Here is a 21151-nt window from a genome sequence, read left to right as displayed (position 1 = left end):
ACAATTGTAGCAGGAAAGTGACAATCCACATCTGGGGGCAGGTGACATGGCAAGTGACAATCTGCAACGTGTGGCAGGTGAAGTGGCAAGTGACAATCCGCATCTGGTGGCCGGCAACGTGGCAAGTGACGCGCTTGGGGCTCCCACTGACTCTGCATTATGGTGAGTTGAACTATTTCATTTTATATAACAATTAAATAATAGAAAAAATGCGCTTCAATCATCCTGACACCATAACAACCATGGTGCTGTGATGATTGAAGCGCCAACACCAGCCATTTCCCTGATAAATTCCCCCCAAAAAACGTATTTTCTGGCAGTGCCCCTCCCGAGACTAGACTCTGGATCCGCCCCTGGGGTGTAGGGTGTAGCGGCTTCACAGAGGGAATCACACGTACTGACTTTATAAACCAGGCAACGTTTATTCCCAGAGAGACGGTAGTAGAAAGAGTATTTACAGCAGTAATGCAAGTAGTTTCACTCCAAGCATGGAGGCACAGATACACAGCACAGTCACTTCTGATGTAAGCGGTAATTGTATTCGTCAGCACTATAGGCACTTTCCACTGACTGACACAGTATAAACCCAAGCACACGGTGCGTATCTGTAGAGGCTGATATTCACACACGTTACCCGGTAACAGTGGTATTCCTTCAGCAGATGGCTATAGACATCTGATACACTTGTCCTTCTCTAACAGCGAAGAAACCGGATTTATTATCCGCAATGGGGAGTCTTTCATCTGACCAGGATTGCTGATACAGGACTCCGTAGGAACCCTGAGCTATCCCTCACAGGCCGGAACACTCTCCCTATCTTCTTCTAACTCTCCCTGACAAGCGGGTTCTCTCTCCCTGTCTATGCACACACGTGAACTGAACTAAAACGTGGCTGGGCTTTCTTATATAAAGTATCCACCCAAAAATGGCCGACCAAATCTCCCGAGATTTGCTTGTCCTATCAGGACACCAGGCTTCCTCAAAATGGTGCTGGAGACAATTATAGAGGCCATAGAGCTCTGACCATATGTACACATAAACATATATAAGAGGCATTGAAAGTGAGAATATACACTTGCTAACCCACTACCTCTTGCAGCCAACTAGGCTGCCCTGCACCACAGCTGCCTACACATATTCATTATGTCCTGTGGGTAAACATTGCTATGTCACTCATTTCACAGAGCCTTCCTTCTGAAATACAGAGGAGCTGGGAGGAGGAGTTATAGGAGGTGGGGTCAGTGCAGGAATCACTGCGTACTAGCATTAATGTACCATTGGATATTGTAAGGGTTGCCACTTTTTCTTCAAGCCAAACCCTAACACTTTAGCGTCACGCTGTAATTTTTAATTTTTTTTTATGGGGGAACACTGTGGACTGTGGTATAAAATGGAACTCTGATGTAAGGGGGTTTCTGCTTACCAAAGCCCCCACTTACATCAGAATTCCCTGCATTTCCCATTAAATCAGGGTTCCCAAAGATCCCCCTTACATCAGAGTCCACAGAGTATCCCTTACATCTGAGTCCCCCTTACCTTAATGTACACATTTGCTCAGGGGCAGGACAGAGAAGGGAGGGAGGGGGGCTATGCACTGGGTGGTTGTGGTACTTGGTTAATGGGGAGCATAGGTGGGTGCAACTTGGGCAACAGAGGGAATCTGCGCCACACTGGGTGTCCAGGTTCTGAAACCTGGACACATAATTCAAAGCCCGGACTGTCCGGGTGAATCTCGGACAGGTGGCAACCCTATATATGGTACATAGGAAAACTGAAAGTAAACAGCAGAGGAGAAACTACAAAGCATGCTGGGAATCCAGGAAGTTGTGGAAAGAAATGACCACCAGACAGGCAGAACTCACAACATGAAGGAGATTTTTTTTTAATGTAAGCTTATATTGGATTTTCATAAATAACTATTGTTTGTGCTGTTTTTACAATGCTGATGTTATATAAGGAAAGTGTATGCTGTGACCTTAGAACTCCTTTTAGTAATTAGCAAACTGCAGAGGCTAGAAAGTGCTGTGTGTGCAGCTTGTCATTAAGACTGTAATGTTTGTATTGGCAGGGATGTCCACAGAAGAATTTACTATAAAGGAAAACACACCTGATTTTCAAATGGTTCCTAGCAATCACAATATTACAGCATAATAAATTGACCTGGGTATCAGTTTCCCCGACTGGAAAAGTCATTAAGTTTTCCAAAAAGTAAGCACACATAGGAAGAGCTCCTCCCTGCTACCTCTCCTCCCTTGTGCAGTGTAGTGAAGCCTTGTGATATTCTGTCCCAGCTGCTCTAAGCTCCCTGCCTGGAGATCTTATCCTGTGCTCTTCAGCACCTCCATCCCTTTCTTGTGCTGAAACCTGAGAAGTCTCTGCGCCCATCTAAAGAAAGCCTCCCCAGCCTTTCTGTCTGGCTGTGCCTTTCATCTTACCATTTAGAGGGACTGCATACAGACAACTGCACAAGCAGGCAAACTATGCTAAGCATGTTGCAGGCTGAAATCCTTTGAGAAGTCTAAGAAAAAGACAAAACTTGCTGGACATCACAATCACATTTCTTTTATATATACTGTAACCTTTCTATCAGAGTGGTTATGCTTTACCAGGTTCACAATGTGTTAATGTGGAGAAGAAGATAACTGGAATTGGGATGCATGACGTTTGACAGCGCAGAATAAGCACATTTTGGAGACGGGTGAAGGTGTCAGGTCACAGCTGTCTACTGCTTCTCCTATGGATCCAAGCAGGATTTTGGTATTGTTTTTCATTTTGTTCTATGGTGGAGCATGTATGGGATCTACTACCCCTGGAGCAACCAAAGGGACCCCTAATTATCCATCGGTGCAGGAGGTTACAGAATCTAATGTTCGGGAATCAGGAGAGGACATACTGGAGGATGAGTCTGAAAACCAGGAGAACATTCTGTCCCAGGTATCATCTTTTTGTAGTGTCACTGTTCTTCTCTTCTATGGGATCCCAATGTAAATATGACATTTTTCTGCTAACCTATTATTCAGTACTTATTGCATTCACCCTGCCATGACACACACACATTAAACCTGCACATATGTAAAGCTAGAACGTTATTTCTAGTTTTGGATAGAGTAGGGAGGAGCTAGAACTTTGGTAAGGATTTTATTGTTTTCTAGGGAGATTCATCATCTCTTAGTGGTTGATTTACTAAAGGCAAATAGACTTTACCAGGCAAATTGCAGATTGCAAGGGAATTTTCCATCATCCAATCACGTAGAAGCAAAAATGTTTTTTTCTTTGCACATGATTGGGTATTTTTTGCAAAGTAAAATTTTACCAGATGCACCAGGCTCTGGGGAAATTTTTTTTTGCAAAGTGCAACTTGCCCTGCAAAGTGAACAGCCTATTTGGCTTTAGTAAATGAACATAAAAGTCCAAAATGCAGCGCTTGAATTCACATGAACGTTCTTTCATTAAATATGTAGAAAATATGAAGGGCCATTCACCAGCTTCTGTGTGTATGGAAAAGCACATCACACCCAAGTGAATCCAATCTGCTTACCAGAATGAAATGATATATAGGCATATAATCATCAATCTCAGGAAATCATGGTGTCACTCTCCAGATGATACGGGTAAAGCGAGGAGAGATCCAATCGTCAAATAGCATATGGCCACGAATGATCGAACTCCCAAGCCAGACTGGATGTGATAACCATTCACCAATTTAGCATTTACCCAAATGGAAACAAGAGGCAGCAATAGTGAAGCCCGTAAGGTAAAAAAGCAGTAATTTATTGTAGTTCACTTACAGGTAATAGAAGAATACAGTCATCATAATGTAAAATAAAATCAGCGGCTATCAGCGTGCTTGCATCGGCCAGCCTGACATGTTTTATCCGAAAGGATATCATTAGAGGCTTAGTAATTGAAACCCTATGTGTCCTGGTGGTCACCTGGAGTGAAAGTCCAAAATTATGAGTTGTCACTGGAACAGTAATACAGGGGAAGTGGGGACACTTATTCCAGTCATAACTGTCTAAAGCTGGCCATACTCTGTAAGATTTCCCTCATTCAGACCCACGTGTTGAACCAAAGAAGTTAATTGTTTTCCCCATCCATGCTAAGCAGCGTGAATGGAAGAATCTCCCCAGCCAGCTGTTGTATTTTATGTATAACTGAGCAAGAAGGAGAGGACCAAGCAAATTATTATTAAGCCCCCATTCACACTAATGTAAAGTGTGAACTCTTTTGCAGTGTAATTCATTGTTAATGGAACCCAAATATGCCAAGCAGGAAGTGCAAGAACCTGCAATAAATGCAGAAAAGCACACGTTTGCAAAATGTGCAAAGTTTGAAGTCTAAAAAAGGTACACAAGCTTCTTTGCTACATTTGATATGTTGTATGGCAGCCCATTAAAATGCCCTACATGCTACTGGATGCGTGAAGCATGGCAACTTGTAAAAACACACATACAGTATGTGTAGTGTGAATGGGGGCTGGGAGTCCAACAGTATGTATTTGATTTTATAAGTGTACCAAAGTAAAAAAGGCAGCCAAAGTGTTTCAGGGGCCCAAGCTATCCCCCTTCATCAGGGCTTTAAGACATAAAACGGTTTCTTATTGACTCAGAGTAAAGATCTTGGACACATCAGTCAAAGCCAGGGCAGTATTGTGAATGCCTGTTTTAATGGCAGAGCAACAAAGCATCAGAAAAAATATGTTTGGCTTTAGCTGGACTTTTTCTTTATGTTATTCATGACGGATTGGTATGGTGCAAAAGTGCAAAGTGCATCATACTCAATGATTACTTTTTAAGGTAAGAGATACCTTTTAGTGCCTTTATTTTAGTTAGATGTCACACCTTTGTTATAGCTTCAGTCTTACTTCCATCATCTTGGATTCCACAAAAATCAGCAGTCACATAAAAACCGGAATGCTTTTCTTAGAAAAAAGCTTTTCTCATGGTAACCAAATTCCATCATTTTTGCAGGCAAAAACAAGAAAGGGAGAGCGCCTTAAGGTATAATAGGTTAAAAATCAATTTATTAAAAGCTATAAAAGGGCCACTCACATGTACAGTAAGTATCCATAACAGCTTCATCAATCCGGTGGGCATCTACTACACATGTGCAATTTGTTTCGTTCCGAATGTAAATGCGGAACATTTTTGGGTATTCAGAGATTCAGATGTATCGGGTGAATCTCAGATGAATCTCTGAATGAAATAGCAACGAATATTGTTGAAATTCGTTGAATTTATTAATTTAATCTAACAAAAATTTATCAGCTCTCAGCAGGCTTACCCACTGAGAGATGAAATGTAAACAAAAGAATGCCGGCAATAGAAAAATCAGAAAAAAAACAGCGTGCGCCCCCCCCCCCCCCCCAGGTTGGGGGTATGATAACATTATTCCTCTGTCGTGGTGCAAAACTCTTTTTCATTATATCTGAGTAGACACATTGACTGAGCTCAAATTTTAGAGGTATTTGTTTTTCTACTGTGTTGTTAAAAGAAAAAACAACCAGAATTTCTTATGGGAATTAAAAGTTTATTTTCATGTTTCTTTTTTCCCTTTCTGTGAAAGCCTGTGAGCAATATGAGGTGGCAGCTTGGAATAGTATTTACAGTATAATAAGGAATGTGGTGCTTATAAAGCTGACGATTGCAGAACTGCAAATTTGTATAAGAAATATCATGCAATTTTCATACCACTATGTAATTAAGGTTGTTATATAAACTAAATACATGTCTTATTGATATATGTGTGTTCCTGTGCATTTGTAAAAAATAGGGTGATGCTTTATTATTATTATTATTAACGATTTATATAGCGCCAACAGTTTACGCAGAGCTTTACAATGTAGAGGGGGGGCAGCACAATTACAGTACAATACAGAAGGGACAGGAGAGCACTGCTCGTCGAGCTTACATTCTAAAGGGAGGAGGTGGTGGTACAAAAGGTAATAGATGCAGGGAATGATTTGATGGGGGTGGCTCGAGGACAGTTGTTAGGTAGGTATGGGATAGGCTTCCCTGAATAAGTGAGTTTTCAGGGATCTCCTAAAGGTGGACAGGTTAGGGGCTGATCGGATATACTGGGGTAGGGAATTTCAGAGGATGGGAGAGGCTCTGGAGAAGTCCTGAAGACGAGCATGAGAAGAGGTAACAAGGGAGCTAGAGAGCAGGAGGTCCTGGGAGGAGCGGAGGGGACGATTTGGGTGATATCTGCAAATGAGGTTAGTGATGTAGCTTGGGGCGATGTTGTGGATGGCCTTGTATGTTGTGATTAGCATTTTGAATTTTAAACGGTGGGGTAGGGGAAGCCAGTGAAGGGATTGGCAGAGAGGGGCAGCAGTTACAGATCGGTTAGTGAAACCTCAGCAGATCCCTACAGCCCCTTGCACATGGGTACGTCTAACTGCTGTGCGTCCAGGAAGCACAACTGTAGCACCCATCCCCGCTGCCACTCAATCCCCACTGCTGCGCCTGGATTGAGCTGAACACTGTACTGAGTGGTACTTGCATTTAGGGTCCTATGTGTTCAGGGACGAATGCCCGAAACTAATGCAAGGGGCCGAGCGTGTGTTTGTTTTTTTTCACCCTATGCAGAACTTTAAATCAGTATTGACTGCTTGACAGCTGAGCTCCACAAGTCATATCTCTAAATCTGGCCATACACTGTACTCATTTCAGCCATTCCCTGACAAACTGGCCCCAATTTGCTCAGTGGATGGTCCTTTAGGCCCCCTCCTGCCTGACATTATTCGATTGGAAAAATTGAAGGAGCCTGGTGGAAAGTTGTTGTCCAAACAGCAGTTGCATCCAGTCAAATGCAGCCACTGTTCTGTTTTTTTGATAATACAATATTTGAAGCGGGGATTCATCCATCCATGCTGTATACCATAGGTGGAGCAATTGGTCAGTGTACAGTCAGCTTTTGGAGCCTTGCAAGCCTCTTCCAGCTGGGTACTGCATGCAATAATCCCATAGGATATAGTGCCTACAATAGAATGCGTTCCAGAATTAAGCATACTTCCATTTGTCTGTGCCATGTGGCCTTATGGAGGCATGGCATATGTAGTACTACTAACATAGGGCTTATGTGACCATAACCATGTACAATATCCAGAGGAAAATATAATTGTATTATAGGCCAGCATGACAACATTAATATATATAGGTAAAACCTTAGTTTTTTCATTTTTGGGTAATGCATGGAAGGTTTAGACCCCCTGCAAAGTTACTCTTGATGTCTGTCTACCCAGTGGTTAGATTCACCCCTCTATTTTTTACAGTAGTCATTGAGAACAAGAGTTGAGGGGAAAATCCTCCAGTGGAGACAAATATTCTGGTGACAATGGTGTAAGATGGACATTCCTCTCTGGAAAGATTTCCTCTCACACTATTGTGGCTTCAAGTCAGAAAGTGAGGGAAAATCTTCACAGCAGCACACAGACAGCAAACAATAACTTGATAGGGAATTCATCTATTTTCTACTTTATCTAAAACAAGTTTTGACTATACATACACCTTAAAATTATTGGTTAAGGCCCCTTTCACACAGGGTGGACCCCGTTTTCATCAGCAGGGAATCTATCCACTGATCCCCTGCTGATTGAAGCAGAGCAGCGGATGACAGGTTTGTGTCTGTTTAGTTTCTGTACAGCAGACACGGACAGAGCTCACTCTGCTTTATGTGCATTTTGTACATTCTGCTTTATGGGCTGCCAGGTGTAAATAGATTCCACTGTCCATTAGCATCTGATGGGTCCCCTTTCGTTTTTTGTAGCGGACTGTATTGGAGGTAGGTGGGTGTAAACTGGCACAAGTCTGTGTACACCCGCCGGTCTATAGGGGTGAAAGGAACGTTTGATCAGGTCCACCTGAAAAACTGACAGCCGACCTGATCGAAACACTCATGTGAAAGGGCCAAACTCTTTAGTATAGTAATCAGTAATCAGAAAGCTATATCACCAAATCTCACTCTGAATCCTCTGAGAATAACAGTCAGAAGCAACAGTACTTTAGATTTCACGCTGCACATATACAGCTATTAAAGAAGAACTCTCATGAAGATTTTTCAATTTTATTTATTTCTTCAGGAGACCAAGTGCATTTAGCACTTGGTCTCATTCTAAACAATAGCCCTGTGTGTCCATTAAACTCACCTATAAACGCTGGCTGTAGCTCCACCCTCCTTTGAAGCCCAAATTATGGGTGTCCTTGTGGGGAGAGGTACAGCCAGCATAGGAAGTCATAGAAATGTGATGCTGCAACCCACAATAAATATTCAGAAAACAGGATAAAGAAGTTGCCCATGCCAGGATATACGCTGCACTTAACCACTTGACCACTGGGCACTTAAACCCCCTTCCTAACCAGACCAATTTTCAGCTTTCGGCGCTCTCACATTTTGAATGACAATTACTCAGTCATGCAACACTGTACCCATATGAAATTTTTGTCCTTTTTTTCTCACAAATAGAGCTTTCTTTTGGTGATATTTAATCACCTCTGGGTTTTTTATTTTTTGCACTATAAATGAAAAAAGACCAAAAATTTTGTAAAAAAAAATGCATTTTTCTTTGTTTCTGTTATTAAAGTTTGCAAATTAGTAATTTTTCTTTATGCATTTTGGCCAGAATTTATACTGCTACATATCTTTGGTAAAAATAACACAAATCAGTGTAAATTATTTGGTCTTTGTAAAAGTTATGCCCCGTACACACGGTCGGATTTTCCGATGGAAAATGTCCGATCGGAGCGTGTTGTCGGAAATTCCGACCGTGTGTGGGCTCCATCGGACATTTTCCATCGGATTTTCCGACACACAAAGTTGGACAGCAGGAGATAAAATTTTCCGACAACAAAATCCGTTGTCGGAAATTCCGATCGTGTGTACACAAATCCGACGGACAAAGTGCCACGCATGCTCAGAATAAATAAAGGGATGAAAGCTATTGGCCACTGCCCCGTTTATAGTCCCGACGTACGTGTTTTACGTCACCGCGTTTAGAACGATCGGATTTTCCGACAACTTTGTGTGACCGTGTGTATGCAAGACAAGTTTGAGCCAACATCCGTCGGAAAAAATCCTAGGATTTTGTTGTCGGAATGTCCGAACAAAGTCCGACCGTGTGTACGCCCTATTATAGTGTCTACAAGCTATGGTGCCAGTTATTGAAAATTGATCACACCTGATGTACTGAAGGGCTATCTCATTTCTTGAGACCCTAACAACCCAGGAAAGTGCAAATACCCCCAAAATGACCCCTTTTTGGAAAGTAGACATTCCAAGGTATTTAGTACGAGGCATGGTTAGTTTTTTGAAGTTGTCATTTTTTTTCCCTCAATTCTTTGCAAAATGAAGATTTTTTTTTCCTTTTTTGTTTTTCACAAAATTGTCATATTAACAGGTTATTTCTCTCACATGGCATATCCATACTACAAATTACACCCCAAAATACATTCTGCTACGCCTCCTGAGTATGGCAATACCACATGTGTGAGACTTTTACACAGCCTGGCCACATACAGAGGCCCAACATTGAAGTAGTACCTTTAGGCGCTCTAGGAGCATAAATTACACATCTCATTTCTCAACCACCTATTACATTTTTGAAGGCCCTGGAACACCAGGACAATGGAAATGCCCACAAAATGACCCCATTTTGGAAAGCAAACACCCCAATGCATAATCTATGAGGCATAATGAGTATTTTGAATGGTTCATTTTTTCCAGAAGTTTTGGGAAAATGTGGAAAAAAAATGATGAGCGTTGTATTGGCGCAGATGAGCACTGTAGTGGCGCTGATGTGGCACTGTAGAGCACTGTAGTGGCACTGATGGCACAGATGAGCACTCTAGTGGCACTAATGTGGCACTGATGAGCACTATAGTGGCACTGTATGGCACAGATGAGCACGGTAGTGGCACTGACGTGGCACTGACGGCCACTATAGTGGCACTGGTGGCAACGATGTGGCACTGATGGCACAGTTGAGCACTGTAGTGGCACTGGTGGCACCATAGGGCACAGATTAGCACTGTAGTGGCACTGCTGGACACTGTAAAAATCAATCAGACTCACAGTTTATCTGCATGACCCCAGTTTGTTTACATTGTGATAGCTCCCTCATTGGAGGGAGCGATTATGTGGTAAAGGGCCCACTGTCATTGGCCCTTTACCGCAATCCATGATGTGCCGGGTCCTGTGAACTGGCCGAGCTCAGACACTTCCGGGCGCGCGGGAAGTGCGAGTTCGGGAGGACGTCCATGAACAAGCCGACCACGCTGTAACCGTTTTTCAGCTATGGCCTGGTCGGCATGTGGTTTAATACAATCTGTAAAGGCTTTATTAATGTTCCAACAAGACACAAGGAAAATCCATTACACAGCAGGTTAACCATGACATATTTTAAATAATAAATAAATAAGATTTCCGCGCTCACAGACCAAAGGCTTGCAGCCTCCCCTTACTCACCCCCCACAGGGATGAGATAAGCAAGAAAAATTATATGTGAATAGGGGCAGATGGCGCTACCTGAATTGGATAGGTAAAAATGTATGTTAGCTAAAAAGCTATATATCCTGTGTACTCTCCTCAAAGTGGGCTAAACAGTGCATTTGTTCAAAAAATTATATACCGTATTTATCGGCGTATAACACGCGCCGGCGTATAACACGCACCCCAAGTTTAGGAGAGAATTTTAAGGAAAAAAACTTTTAGGAGGGAAGTTTAAGGAAAAGAAACTTACATTAAAATGCCCATCAATGCAGCCTCATCAGTGTTCATCTGCAGCCTTTTCAGTGTCATTGCAGCCTTTTCAGTGTCAGTGCAGCCTTGTCAGTGCAGCTTTGCCCCAGTGCAGCCTTGTCAGTGCAGCTTTGCCCCAGTGCAGCCTTGTCAATGCAGCCTTGTCCCCAGTGCAGCCTTATCAATGCAGCCTTGTCCCCAGTGCAGCCTTGTCAGTGCAGCCTTGTCCCCAGTGCAGCCTTGTCAATGCAGCCTTGTCCCCAGTGCAGCCTTGTCAGTGCAGCCTTGTCCCCAGTGCAGCCTTGTCAATGCAGCCTTGTCCCCAGTGCAGCCTTATCAATGCAGCCTTGTCCCCAGTGCAGCCTTATCAATGCAGCCTTGTCCCCAGTGCAGCCTTATCAATGCAGCCTTGTCCCCAGTGCAGCCTTGTCCCTGCAGCCTTGTCCCCAGTGCAGCCTAGTGTCCATGCCTCCTGCCGCTGCCGCCGCCGCCATACACATAGAAGTAGTTTTAAATATGGCACCGCGGAGTTGGGAGAGACTCGGCGCCGGCGGAAGTGAACGAACGCCGCCGAGATACACATAGCCGAGGGTTCTCGGCTCTTTCCGGCGCCGCTCACAGTCCCGCCCAGTCCCGCCCTATGATGGACATAACACAGGTCCAATGGCGGGACTGGGCGTGATAGTGAGCGGCGCCGGAAAGAGCCGAATACACCCAGGAAAACGCCCAGGTGATAATCTAAGGCCGGCAGGCTAATGCAACATGCTCATCTGATCTCACTAACCTGAGATCCATCTGATCCGACAGATAGCAAGGATTCAACGGTGTGTTTTGCCATCCTTTGTGAAGCTCAGTCATACCTTGACAACATCTTCATTGTCAGCTGGGACAACCCATCAAAATGCCGTAAAGACGAGAGCATGTCGAAACCTGCGCCATAGGAAAGTCTGTCAAGAAATGGCCTGTAATTCTTAGGTAAAAGTCTAATCGTGAAGGACACCCACACCCGGAGCAGAAGTCTTTTAGGAACAACTCCATTGGATTTCAAGACAACACCGGTGGTACTACATACCTATTACCCCTGCAGGGGTGCGGGGAGCTGGTGAGTGGGGACCCTTGAGGGGGAGCACCTAAGTCACTGGAGATTTATTGTTGCCATCACTAAAGTCACTCTACGCAGGAACTCCTGAATGAACTGATTGTTAATTAGGATTTTCACAACACTGACTTTTATTATTTCACCAATCATTTTGCATTTTTTTAATTTTAATTTTTGGCACGTTTGATATATTTTTGTCATATTCTGGTTTTTATATGCTGTCACAACTTACAATTGTTTGTTCTTATGGTAAAGAAGAGGGCTGGGTTTGCCTCACCAGCTTTATATATTGTGCACAGCGGAGATATAGTGTGAATATTCAAACATTATACGGCACTGGCCGTGGACTGATTATATAGTCATTTCCAGCTAGTAACAGTTGGAAGGAGGATTTGGTCTACGTTAACCCCTTATACACCACTAGGGGGGCTGTGTTATTGTCACACTTAGTATTTATAATTTGGTGTCACCACCTGATGAATTGTTTGCATACTTGATTTATATATATATATATATATATATATATATATATATTCTTTCTGCATGGTTGTTTATATTTGTCTGCACTTATAGGTATGGGATATTAATCCCATTGGGCACATATACACACATTTTTTAAGTATACTTCCAATATATTTTTATTTTTATTATATAATTTTTTGAACAAATGCACTGTTTAGCCCACTTTGAGGAGAGTACACAGGATATATAGCTTTTTAGCTAACATACATTTTTACCTATCCAATTCAGGTAGCGCCATCTGCCCCTATTCACATATCATTTTTCTTTCTTCATTACATATTTTACTTCAAGTTGCATCGAGTTGCCTGACTTGAACTTCTTTTCCAACAGCAATTGTAGATCCACTCCCCCTTTCTAAGCTGGGTGATCTTTTACTATTATGAAGGAACAGTCAGTACTGCTTGTCCATTTGTAATAGTAAAGATCACACAGAGCTGTGGCTCTGTGTAAAGTATTATCCTTTACCCTGTGCGTGTACAAGCCACTGCAGATACAGTAGATGACACTTTTACTATTATGAATGAAAAGGCAGCACTGATTCTTTATTCATAATAGTGACAATTCACTCAGAACTGTGTGATCTTTTGTGAATGACAGTGCTGGTCTCCAAAACTGTCACTTCCAAGCCATCACTTTTTTAGCAGCATGTTTGGACAGGAGGGACAACTATTTGACCATGCTGCTTAGATACCAAGGGATAGATCTGAACGTGACCAATTGCTATATATACTCAGTCCCCTGAGGGAATTAAAAAAAAAAAAAACAACACAAAAAAAACTGTAATGAGACTTGTTTTTTAAGCTTTAGGCACATGAATACTTTCAGGATATTGCTTAGGCAGTTAATTTTACAAAATGTTCCCTATAACATAACAAATCCCCACTTTTTGAGTTCAGGTGTGCTTCAAGTAGTAAGCTAGAGGGCAAGACATTGCAATTAAAGAATAAAAAATATTTTCATACAAGACATATTGAAGCTTGATTGAGGTCTAATGCCTGAAACTGATAAAAGGGTGAGATTTAGGCCCCTTTCACACTGGAGCGGTTTTCAGGCGGTATTGCGCTAAAAATACCGCCTGAAAACCGCCCCTAAACAGCCTCCGCTGTTTGTTCAGTGTGAAAGCCCGAGGGCATTCACACTGAAGCGGTGCGCTCGCAGGACGGTAAAAAAAGTCCTGCGAGCCGCTTCTTTGGAGCGGGGAAGGAGCGGTGTATTCACCGCTCCTAAACTGATCCTGCCCATTGAAATCAATGGTACAGCGCGGCTATACCGCGGTAATACTGCGGCTATAGCCGCGCTGTACGAGCGGATTTAACCCTTTTTCGTCCGCCAGCGGGGGTTAAAACTGAACCGCTAGCGGTCGAATACCGCTGCAAGAACGACGGTACAGCAGCGCTAAAAATAGCGCTGTTGTACCGCCGACACCCCCACCGCCCCAGTGTGAAAGGGGCCTAAAGGTGTCCATAAATAGCTCGATAATAGCATACATTCAGATTTTAGGCATTGTTTGGGGCAATTTTTCATGTTTGGTGTTTTAAACTGTATGTCCAGCCAAGCCATTGTTTTCTAATTTAGAAATGATTATAACCCCTGTCAAGTATTTACTGCTATCTATGGCTCTGTTAGGTTTCGTTTACACTTGTGGTTGGGGGTGGGGGGGGGGGCAAAAATAGGCAGTTAATCTGCGCTTGTATGGCTCCCCAATCCCCCCCCTCCCCCTAAGCTGCAAGCAATAGGGCCACCAAACAGGACCCGTTCAAGTGAATATGGCCACGTCACAACCACGACCCAAATGCTAAGCTTGCATTGCATACAGTATTCCCCTACTTGCCGACCGACTCCTGTACATATACGTCGGCACTTTAAAGATGGATATCTCGGCAACGGCATCAGCTGCTGCCATTAACCGAGATATCCATCTTTTCAGCCGGCTGTCCTGTTTACGATAATGGTGGTCTCTGCGGCGGATTTGCTGCAAGATCCCTGTTATCGGCATCGGTAGAGAGCCCCCCCCTTCCCGCCGCTCTCCCGCACCCTCCGCCGCTTATCGGAGCCGTCGGCAGCGGTGGAGGCGATCGGGACCTGTCCGTGGCTGAGTATGGGGACCAGTGAGGGGAAGATGGCCCCCACCCGTCTCCATGCCATAGCAGGGCGGAAGCGATGTCAAAACCTCACTTGCACCCATACATCTTAAAGGCACTTTTTTTTGTTGTCATTTTTTTCAAATGACAACATTTTTTTTCTTTTATTACATTTAAGTCCAAATATGAGATCTGAGGACTTTTTGACCCCAGATCTCATATTTAAGAGGACCTGTCATGCTTTTTTCTATTACAAGGGATGTTTACATTTTACACGTGAGTAGCGCCCGCATATGAAAACTGTGGTCAAACCACACATGTGAGGTGTCACCGCGATCGTTAGAGCGAGAGCAATAATTCTAGCCCTAGACCTTCTTGAGGGTAAAAGTTTGACGCCATTCCATGAGCAGGCGCAATTTTAAAGTGTGATATGTTTGGTATCAATTTAATCGGCGTAACGTTATCTTTCACAATATAAAAAAAAATTGGGCTAACTTTAATGTTGTTTTATTTATTTTTTTCCAAAAAATGCATTTTTTCCCCAAAAAAGTGCACTTGTAAGACCGCTGCACAAAAACAGTGTGACAAAAAGTATTGCAATGACCACCATTTTATTCTCTAGGGTGTTAGAAAAAAAATGTATAACGTTTGGGGGTTCTAAGTAATTTTCTAGCAAAACAACTTGTTTTTCACTTATAAACACCGAGTCTGAAAAAGAGGCTCGGTCTTTAACCACTTACCGACCGCCGCATGACGATGTACGTCCAAACTTTGAATGGGGATATCGTTGTTATGGCAGCAGCTAGCTGCCATAACCCCGGTATCCCTGTTTTTGTGCGGCGGCCGGCTTTCAGATAAAAGTGGTCCCTGCAGCGGATTCGCCGCGAGATCACTTTTATCTGTGGCGGAAGAGGGCCACCCCCCTCCTGCCCCGATCCGGTGCCCTCCGCCGCTTACCGGAGCTGTCGGTAGCGGCGGAGGCGATCACATCTGTCTCCGTCCTGTGTCTGGAGACGAGTGAGGCTAAGATGGCGCCCACTCGTCTCCATAACACTGCTGGGCGGAAGCAACGTCAAAACGTCACTTCCGTCCACGCCTCTTAAAGGCACATTTTTTCAAATGTCATTTTTTCAAATTACTTTTTTTTTTTTTTTTTATTGCATTTTAGTGTAAATATGAGATCTGAGGTCTTTTTGACCGCAGATCTCATATTTAAGAGGTCCTGTCATGCTTTTTTCTATTACAAGGGATGTTTACATTCCTTGTAATAGAAATAAAAGTGACACCATTTTTCTTTTTTTTTTTAAACAGTGTAAAAATAAATAAAATATTGTAAAATAAATAAAAAAAAAAAAAAAAAAATTTTAAAACCCCCCCCGTCCCGACAAGCTCGCGCGCAGAAGCAAACGCATACGCGAGTAGCGCCCGCATATGAAAACGGTGGTCAAACCACACATGTGAGGTATCACCGCGACCGGTAGAGTAAGAGCAATAATTCTAGCCCTAGACCTCCTCTGTACCGCAAAATATGCAACCTGTAGAATTTTTTAAACGTCCCTATGGAGATATTGAGGGTAAAAGTTTGACGCCATTCCACGAGCGGGTGCAATTTTCAAGCATGACATGTTGGGTATCAATCTACTTGGCGTAACATTATATTTCACAATATGAAAAAAGATTGGGCTAACTTTACTGTTGTCTTATTTTTTTATTCAAAAAAGTGATTTTTTTCCAAATAAAGTGCGCTTTTAAGACCGCTGCGCAAATACGGTGCAAAAAAAAGTATTGCAACGACCGCCATTTTATTCTCTAGGGTGTTAGAAGAAAAACCATATATAATGTTTGGGGGTTCTAAGTAATTTTCTAGCAAAAAATCCTGTTTTAAACATGTAAACACCTAAAATCCAAAACGAGGCTGGTCCTTAAGTGATTAAAAAAAAAAAACAGGCATTCAAGAGGCGACAGTATCTGTAAAGTGATTCATTGCAAGGTATTCCTTAATTATTGCTACAGTAGAATCAGTTCTCCCTGGCCAGAAAAGCAGGGAAATATCCTTGGTGGGAGTTCAAATCCTTCCCCACTCTATTGAAAACAAAAAAATGTGGATGGATTTACACCTACGCTCACCTTTATGAAAAAAATAATAAATGCACATTTTTTGCAGGGGAAAAATGTGCATTTATTATTTTTTCTCACGGGGGTTTGCAAAGCATTGCCCCCATGATCAGTAGACTGCAGTGCAATGTGTCCTGTATTCTGGGACTCGGGTCTCCCGCAGCAGCCTGCAACATAGTGACGCTGGGCGGCTGGGGATGATGTCAGCATGAGGTGGGAAAAGATAATGCCCACAGCTCCTTTCGGCTCTGTTCGGAGAGGCCTGGCTCCGTTCGGAGATAGGCAGAGCACAACGCGGCGCGCGGAGAACGTCATCACCAACAATCAATTATGCCATTCGCAGCATTGATGCCACATCGTAGCCTTCTGAATCACGATGCATTGATGCTGTGATTAAATTCAGCACCCCTACTGCAGACACATCCTTCAGCTTTCTGCCTTTACCTCCATATGAGCTTAGTTAAAAAGCTACAAGGAGTGTCAGTGGGCTATGAGTGCGCTGATTAGCACACTCATAGTCCACTGAGAACTAAAAGTGTGATTTTAAATGTGACAGTGGCTGCGGGAGAGGGGAACCCCTGCTGGTTGTCTCAGAGGGTGAGAGGGGGATGCTAGAACATGTTATTGCCATATTTAGGGTGCAACATGTAACATGTTCTAAAGGTAAACTTATCCTTTAAGATGTGATAACAAGCTTCTTGACAGTTCAGATGTCCCCTTATTGTTTCTCTGGGCTTATGAAATCTCCCTTCAAGCATGGCCCACTCTATCTACCTGGAGCAGAGAGAACATTCAGGGTACCTTAAGTACAATTGCTAATATTATCAGCCAGGTCCTTCCAGGAACAAGACACATGGAAGGAGGGAAATCTTCCAGTCATGGAAACAGATAATAGTAAAAACCTGCTGGATGACCTAATCCTTTTCCACGCCATCCAGAAATAAAATACGGTTGTCTGCATTGTTACAGAGTTCTTAAAGAATTTTAATAGACATGTTCTCATGTTCACAATTGCTTGGAAGAAAAATAAATACAGACACTGGCAAACTGTTGGTGACAATAAAAGATATTGAACTGTAGTCTGCCTTGTGTTACTGCCATCATTACATATAGTACTTAGAAATATACACTCACCGGCCACTTTATTAGGTACACCTTGCTAGTACCAGGTTGGACCCCCTTTTGCCTTCAGAACTGCCTTAATTCTTCGTGGCAAAGATTCAACAAGGTGTTGGAAACATTCCTCAGATATTTTGGTCCATGTTGATATGATAGCACCACAGAGTTGCTGCAGATTTGTCAGCTGCACATCCATAATGTGAATCTCCCATTCCACCACATCCCAAAGGTGCTCTATTGGATTGAGATCTGGTGACTGTAGAGGCCACTGGAGTGCAGTGAACTCATTGTCATGTTCAGGAAACCAGTTTGAGATGATTTGAGCTTTGTGACATGGTGCATTATCCTGCTGGAAGTTGCCATCAGAAGATGGGTACACTATATTGGGTGGACATGGTCAGCAACAATACTCAGCTAGGCCGTGGCATGTAAACAATGCTCAATTGGTACTAAGGGGCACAATAAGTGGCAAGAAATTATCCCGTACACTATTACACCACCACCAACCTAAACCATTGATACAAGGCAGGATGGATCCATGCTTTCATGTTGTTTACGCCAAATTCTGACCCTACCATCTGAATGTCAGACCTGAAATCGAGACTCATCAGACCATGTTTTTCCATTCTTCTATTGTCCAATTTTGGAGAGCCTGTGCAAATTGTATCCTAATTTTCCTGTTCTTAGCTGACAGGAGTGGCACCCGGTATAGTCTTCTGCTGCTGTGGTTCAAGGTTGGATGTGTTGCGCAATCAGTGATGGTTTTCTGCATACCTTGGTTGTAAAGAATGATTATTTCAGTTAAGCCTCGTACACACGATCAGATTTCCGGGAAATGTGTGATGACAGGCTGTTGGCGAAAAATCCGACCGTGTGTATGCTCCATCAGACAATTGTTACAAATGTTGGATAGCAGTTTTTAATATTTTCCGCGGACAAATGTTTGTTGTTGGATTTTCCAAGCGTGTGTACACAAGTCCATAGGACAAAAGTCCAAAGTACAAACACGCATACTCGGAAGTAAGGACGAGCCAGAAGTCTTGTAAACTAGCGTTCGTAATGGAGAATTACATTTGTGACGTGGCAAATTATGAATCTCAAAATGCAGCGCACAATTCTCTTCTTCTTTAATGGGATAATAATGAAGCTGCTTTGTTGGTGATACTGATGGAGTTATTGCAAATGAATTTTCAAAGGCTTTTTTTTTCTAGTGATATCAAGAATAATATATACATTTTTTTTTATTTGGGCAAGTTACTACAACACCAAGATCAAAGATACAACTATGTTGGTGTCCCTTGTCAATTTTACATTGTATTTTTTTAAATGTAACTGCCTACTCCCAAACTGTCATTTTTGTTTAAACTTTCTTTATTGTTGTCCATCACATCTCGACAAATACAGTTCAGTACAAATTCGTTAGTGACAGAGTTTTTCTATATCAACATTAGCAGTAATCTGCATATTTGTATTTAACAAAAGTAAATTGAAATAAAATAAAGTAAAAATAAAAAATAAATAAATAAAGAGAGAAAAAAAAAAAGGGGGGGGGGAAACGGCATAGAAAAAGGAGAAAAAAAAAGGGGGGGGGATAGTCTAGGGCTGTGTTAACATTTCTGTTGAGACCGTGAGAACTGATCTCGTGGGTGGTACCAGTATATGCTACATTGAGGTTTACAGGTCCCCGGGGGCGGCGACCAGCAGTAGCCCTCGCCCACCGTAGACCCTCCGACCTGAGCAATAATGATCTTCCGGATCGGGGAGAGGTAAGCCGTGGCCCGTCCGAACCGCCACCACCGGGTGCCCCACCGGAGGGGGGGGGCACAAGGCCTCCATCTGTCCTCCCCCAGGGCCGCGGGTCCGTCTCCGCCCACACGGCCTCCCCGGCCAGGAAAGCAGCTTTTCCTCAATTTTAACCGGTAAGTTATGTTTAGGTGCCCATACTCTGCGCAATCAACCAACAGTGCCATAAATAATATCACTTGATAGGGTAAGGGAAGTAGGGGTAAGAAGAGAAAAGAGTAGAAAAAAGGGTGGAGGAGTGGCAGGGAGAGTGGGTGGGGTAAGGAGGGGTAGATAGGGTCAAACCTTGTTCACTCGTGCTTCTCCGATCATCCACCTCGGACTATCCGCCCCCAGGCAGCCCCTTGGTTCTGGCAAAGGCATCTGAGTCCATGTGCGATCTATATTTCAGTCTTAAGGAGAAACCGTGGTGGGAGCTATTTAGGGTGGGCTCTGTGGCCCAATGTGGGATCCGCCAATTTTAATAGGGAAATGTCCAGGCTGGAGGGTACATAGGAAGTATCCTGGAAGTGTTCTTGCCATATTGACCATATGGCTGTGTGCTTAACTGTAGTGTTTTTGCCCACTGCCACCCATTCCTCTGCTTCCCTTATTGCATTAACCCTGCATATCCACTCGTCTTTGCTCGGTATCTGCTCTTTCTTCCAGAAGATAGGCAGTAGACGTTTAGCGGCATTGAGCAAATGAGGTAGTGCGCTTTTTTTGTAGCGACTAACTGGTACAGGGGGGATATGCAGGAGGAAATGTTCCGGGGAGAAGGGGATCTCTATTCCGAGGATATCTTTAATCTGGTCCTTAATCATCTGCCAATATGTCGTTATTCGTGGGCAGTCCCACCACAAATGTAGGAGGGTGCCTCGGCCTCCGCATCCCCGCCAACATCGATCTGAGCTAGCAGGATAAATCCGCGCAGGTCAGATGGGACTCTGTACCAACGTGTTAATAATTTGTAATTTGTCTCTTGCATCTTAGAGTCCAGCGAGCTGGAGTGTGTGAATTGGTACATACATGCTAGTTGAGGCTCGGAGAACCCCTTCCCAAGGTCTTTCTCCCATGCTCTTATATAAGTAGGTTTAGAGGCCGAGGCCAAGGACCCCAGTAATTGATAAAGTTCAGAAATCATGTGTGGGACCGGTTCTTCCAGTATAAACAGTCCCTCAAAAGGCGAGAGTGTTGAGATGTCCCTAATAGAGTTGCCGTGTACTGCAAAAAAGTGGTGCAATTGTCTGTACTTCCAGAAATTTAGGTGTGGGCTACCTGGTCTATTTCCCAGAGACTCAAAGGGCAGAAGCTTCCCACCTCTCAGTTGTTTGCCACAGCTGGCGTTCTTGTCATCTACCCAGGCTTCAAAGAAACCTGCGCGTTCCCCCGGTTCAAACCAGAGGAATCCGCCCAATGGGGCCAGCGGGGACACAGGGGGGGCTAAGTTCAACCTTCTGTTTACTCTGTCCCATGTGTCAAGCGTAGATATCGTCAATGGGGACGTAGAATCTGATAATCCCCTGTGTTCCCGTGAGAGCCACAGGGCGTAGGACAAGTTTCTGCCCGCCATATATTTTTCCATTGTCACCCATAGTTTGGAATGTCCATGGAAGTGCCAATTTAGAGTTCTCTGTAGGGCAATAGCCTGGCAGTATCGCTGTAAGTCCGGGACTCCCAACCCTCCGTATCTTTT

At 43.5% G+C, this 21151-nt stretch overlaps 1 protein-coding gene across 1 annotated transcript in view; it reads left to right on the top strand.

Moving 5' to 3' along the window:
• Nucleotides 1-2264: 2264 nt before the first annotated feature.
• OLFML2B (olfactomedin like 2B) overlaps nt 2265-21151 on the top strand; it is a 483693-nt gene continuing 464806 nt past the window's right edge. The window contains exon 1 of the mRNA XM_073592846.1: nt 2265-2934. Coding sequence (XP_073448947.1) covers nt 2737-2934 — 198 coding nt within the window. The 5' untranslated portion in view covers nt 2265-2736. The remainder of the gene's footprint in view (nt 2935-21151) is intronic.

The sequence above is a fragment of the Aquarana catesbeiana genome, linkage group LG07 (assembly GCF_042186555.1).
Source record: "Aquarana catesbeiana isolate 2022-GZ linkage group LG07, ASM4218655v1, whole genome shotgun sequence".
NCBI lineage: Eukaryota > Metazoa > Chordata > Amphibia > Anura > Ranidae > Aquarana > Aquarana catesbeiana.
The sequence above is the reverse complement of the archived record's forward strand: the minus strand, read 5'-3'. Positions and strand labels throughout refer to the sequence as shown.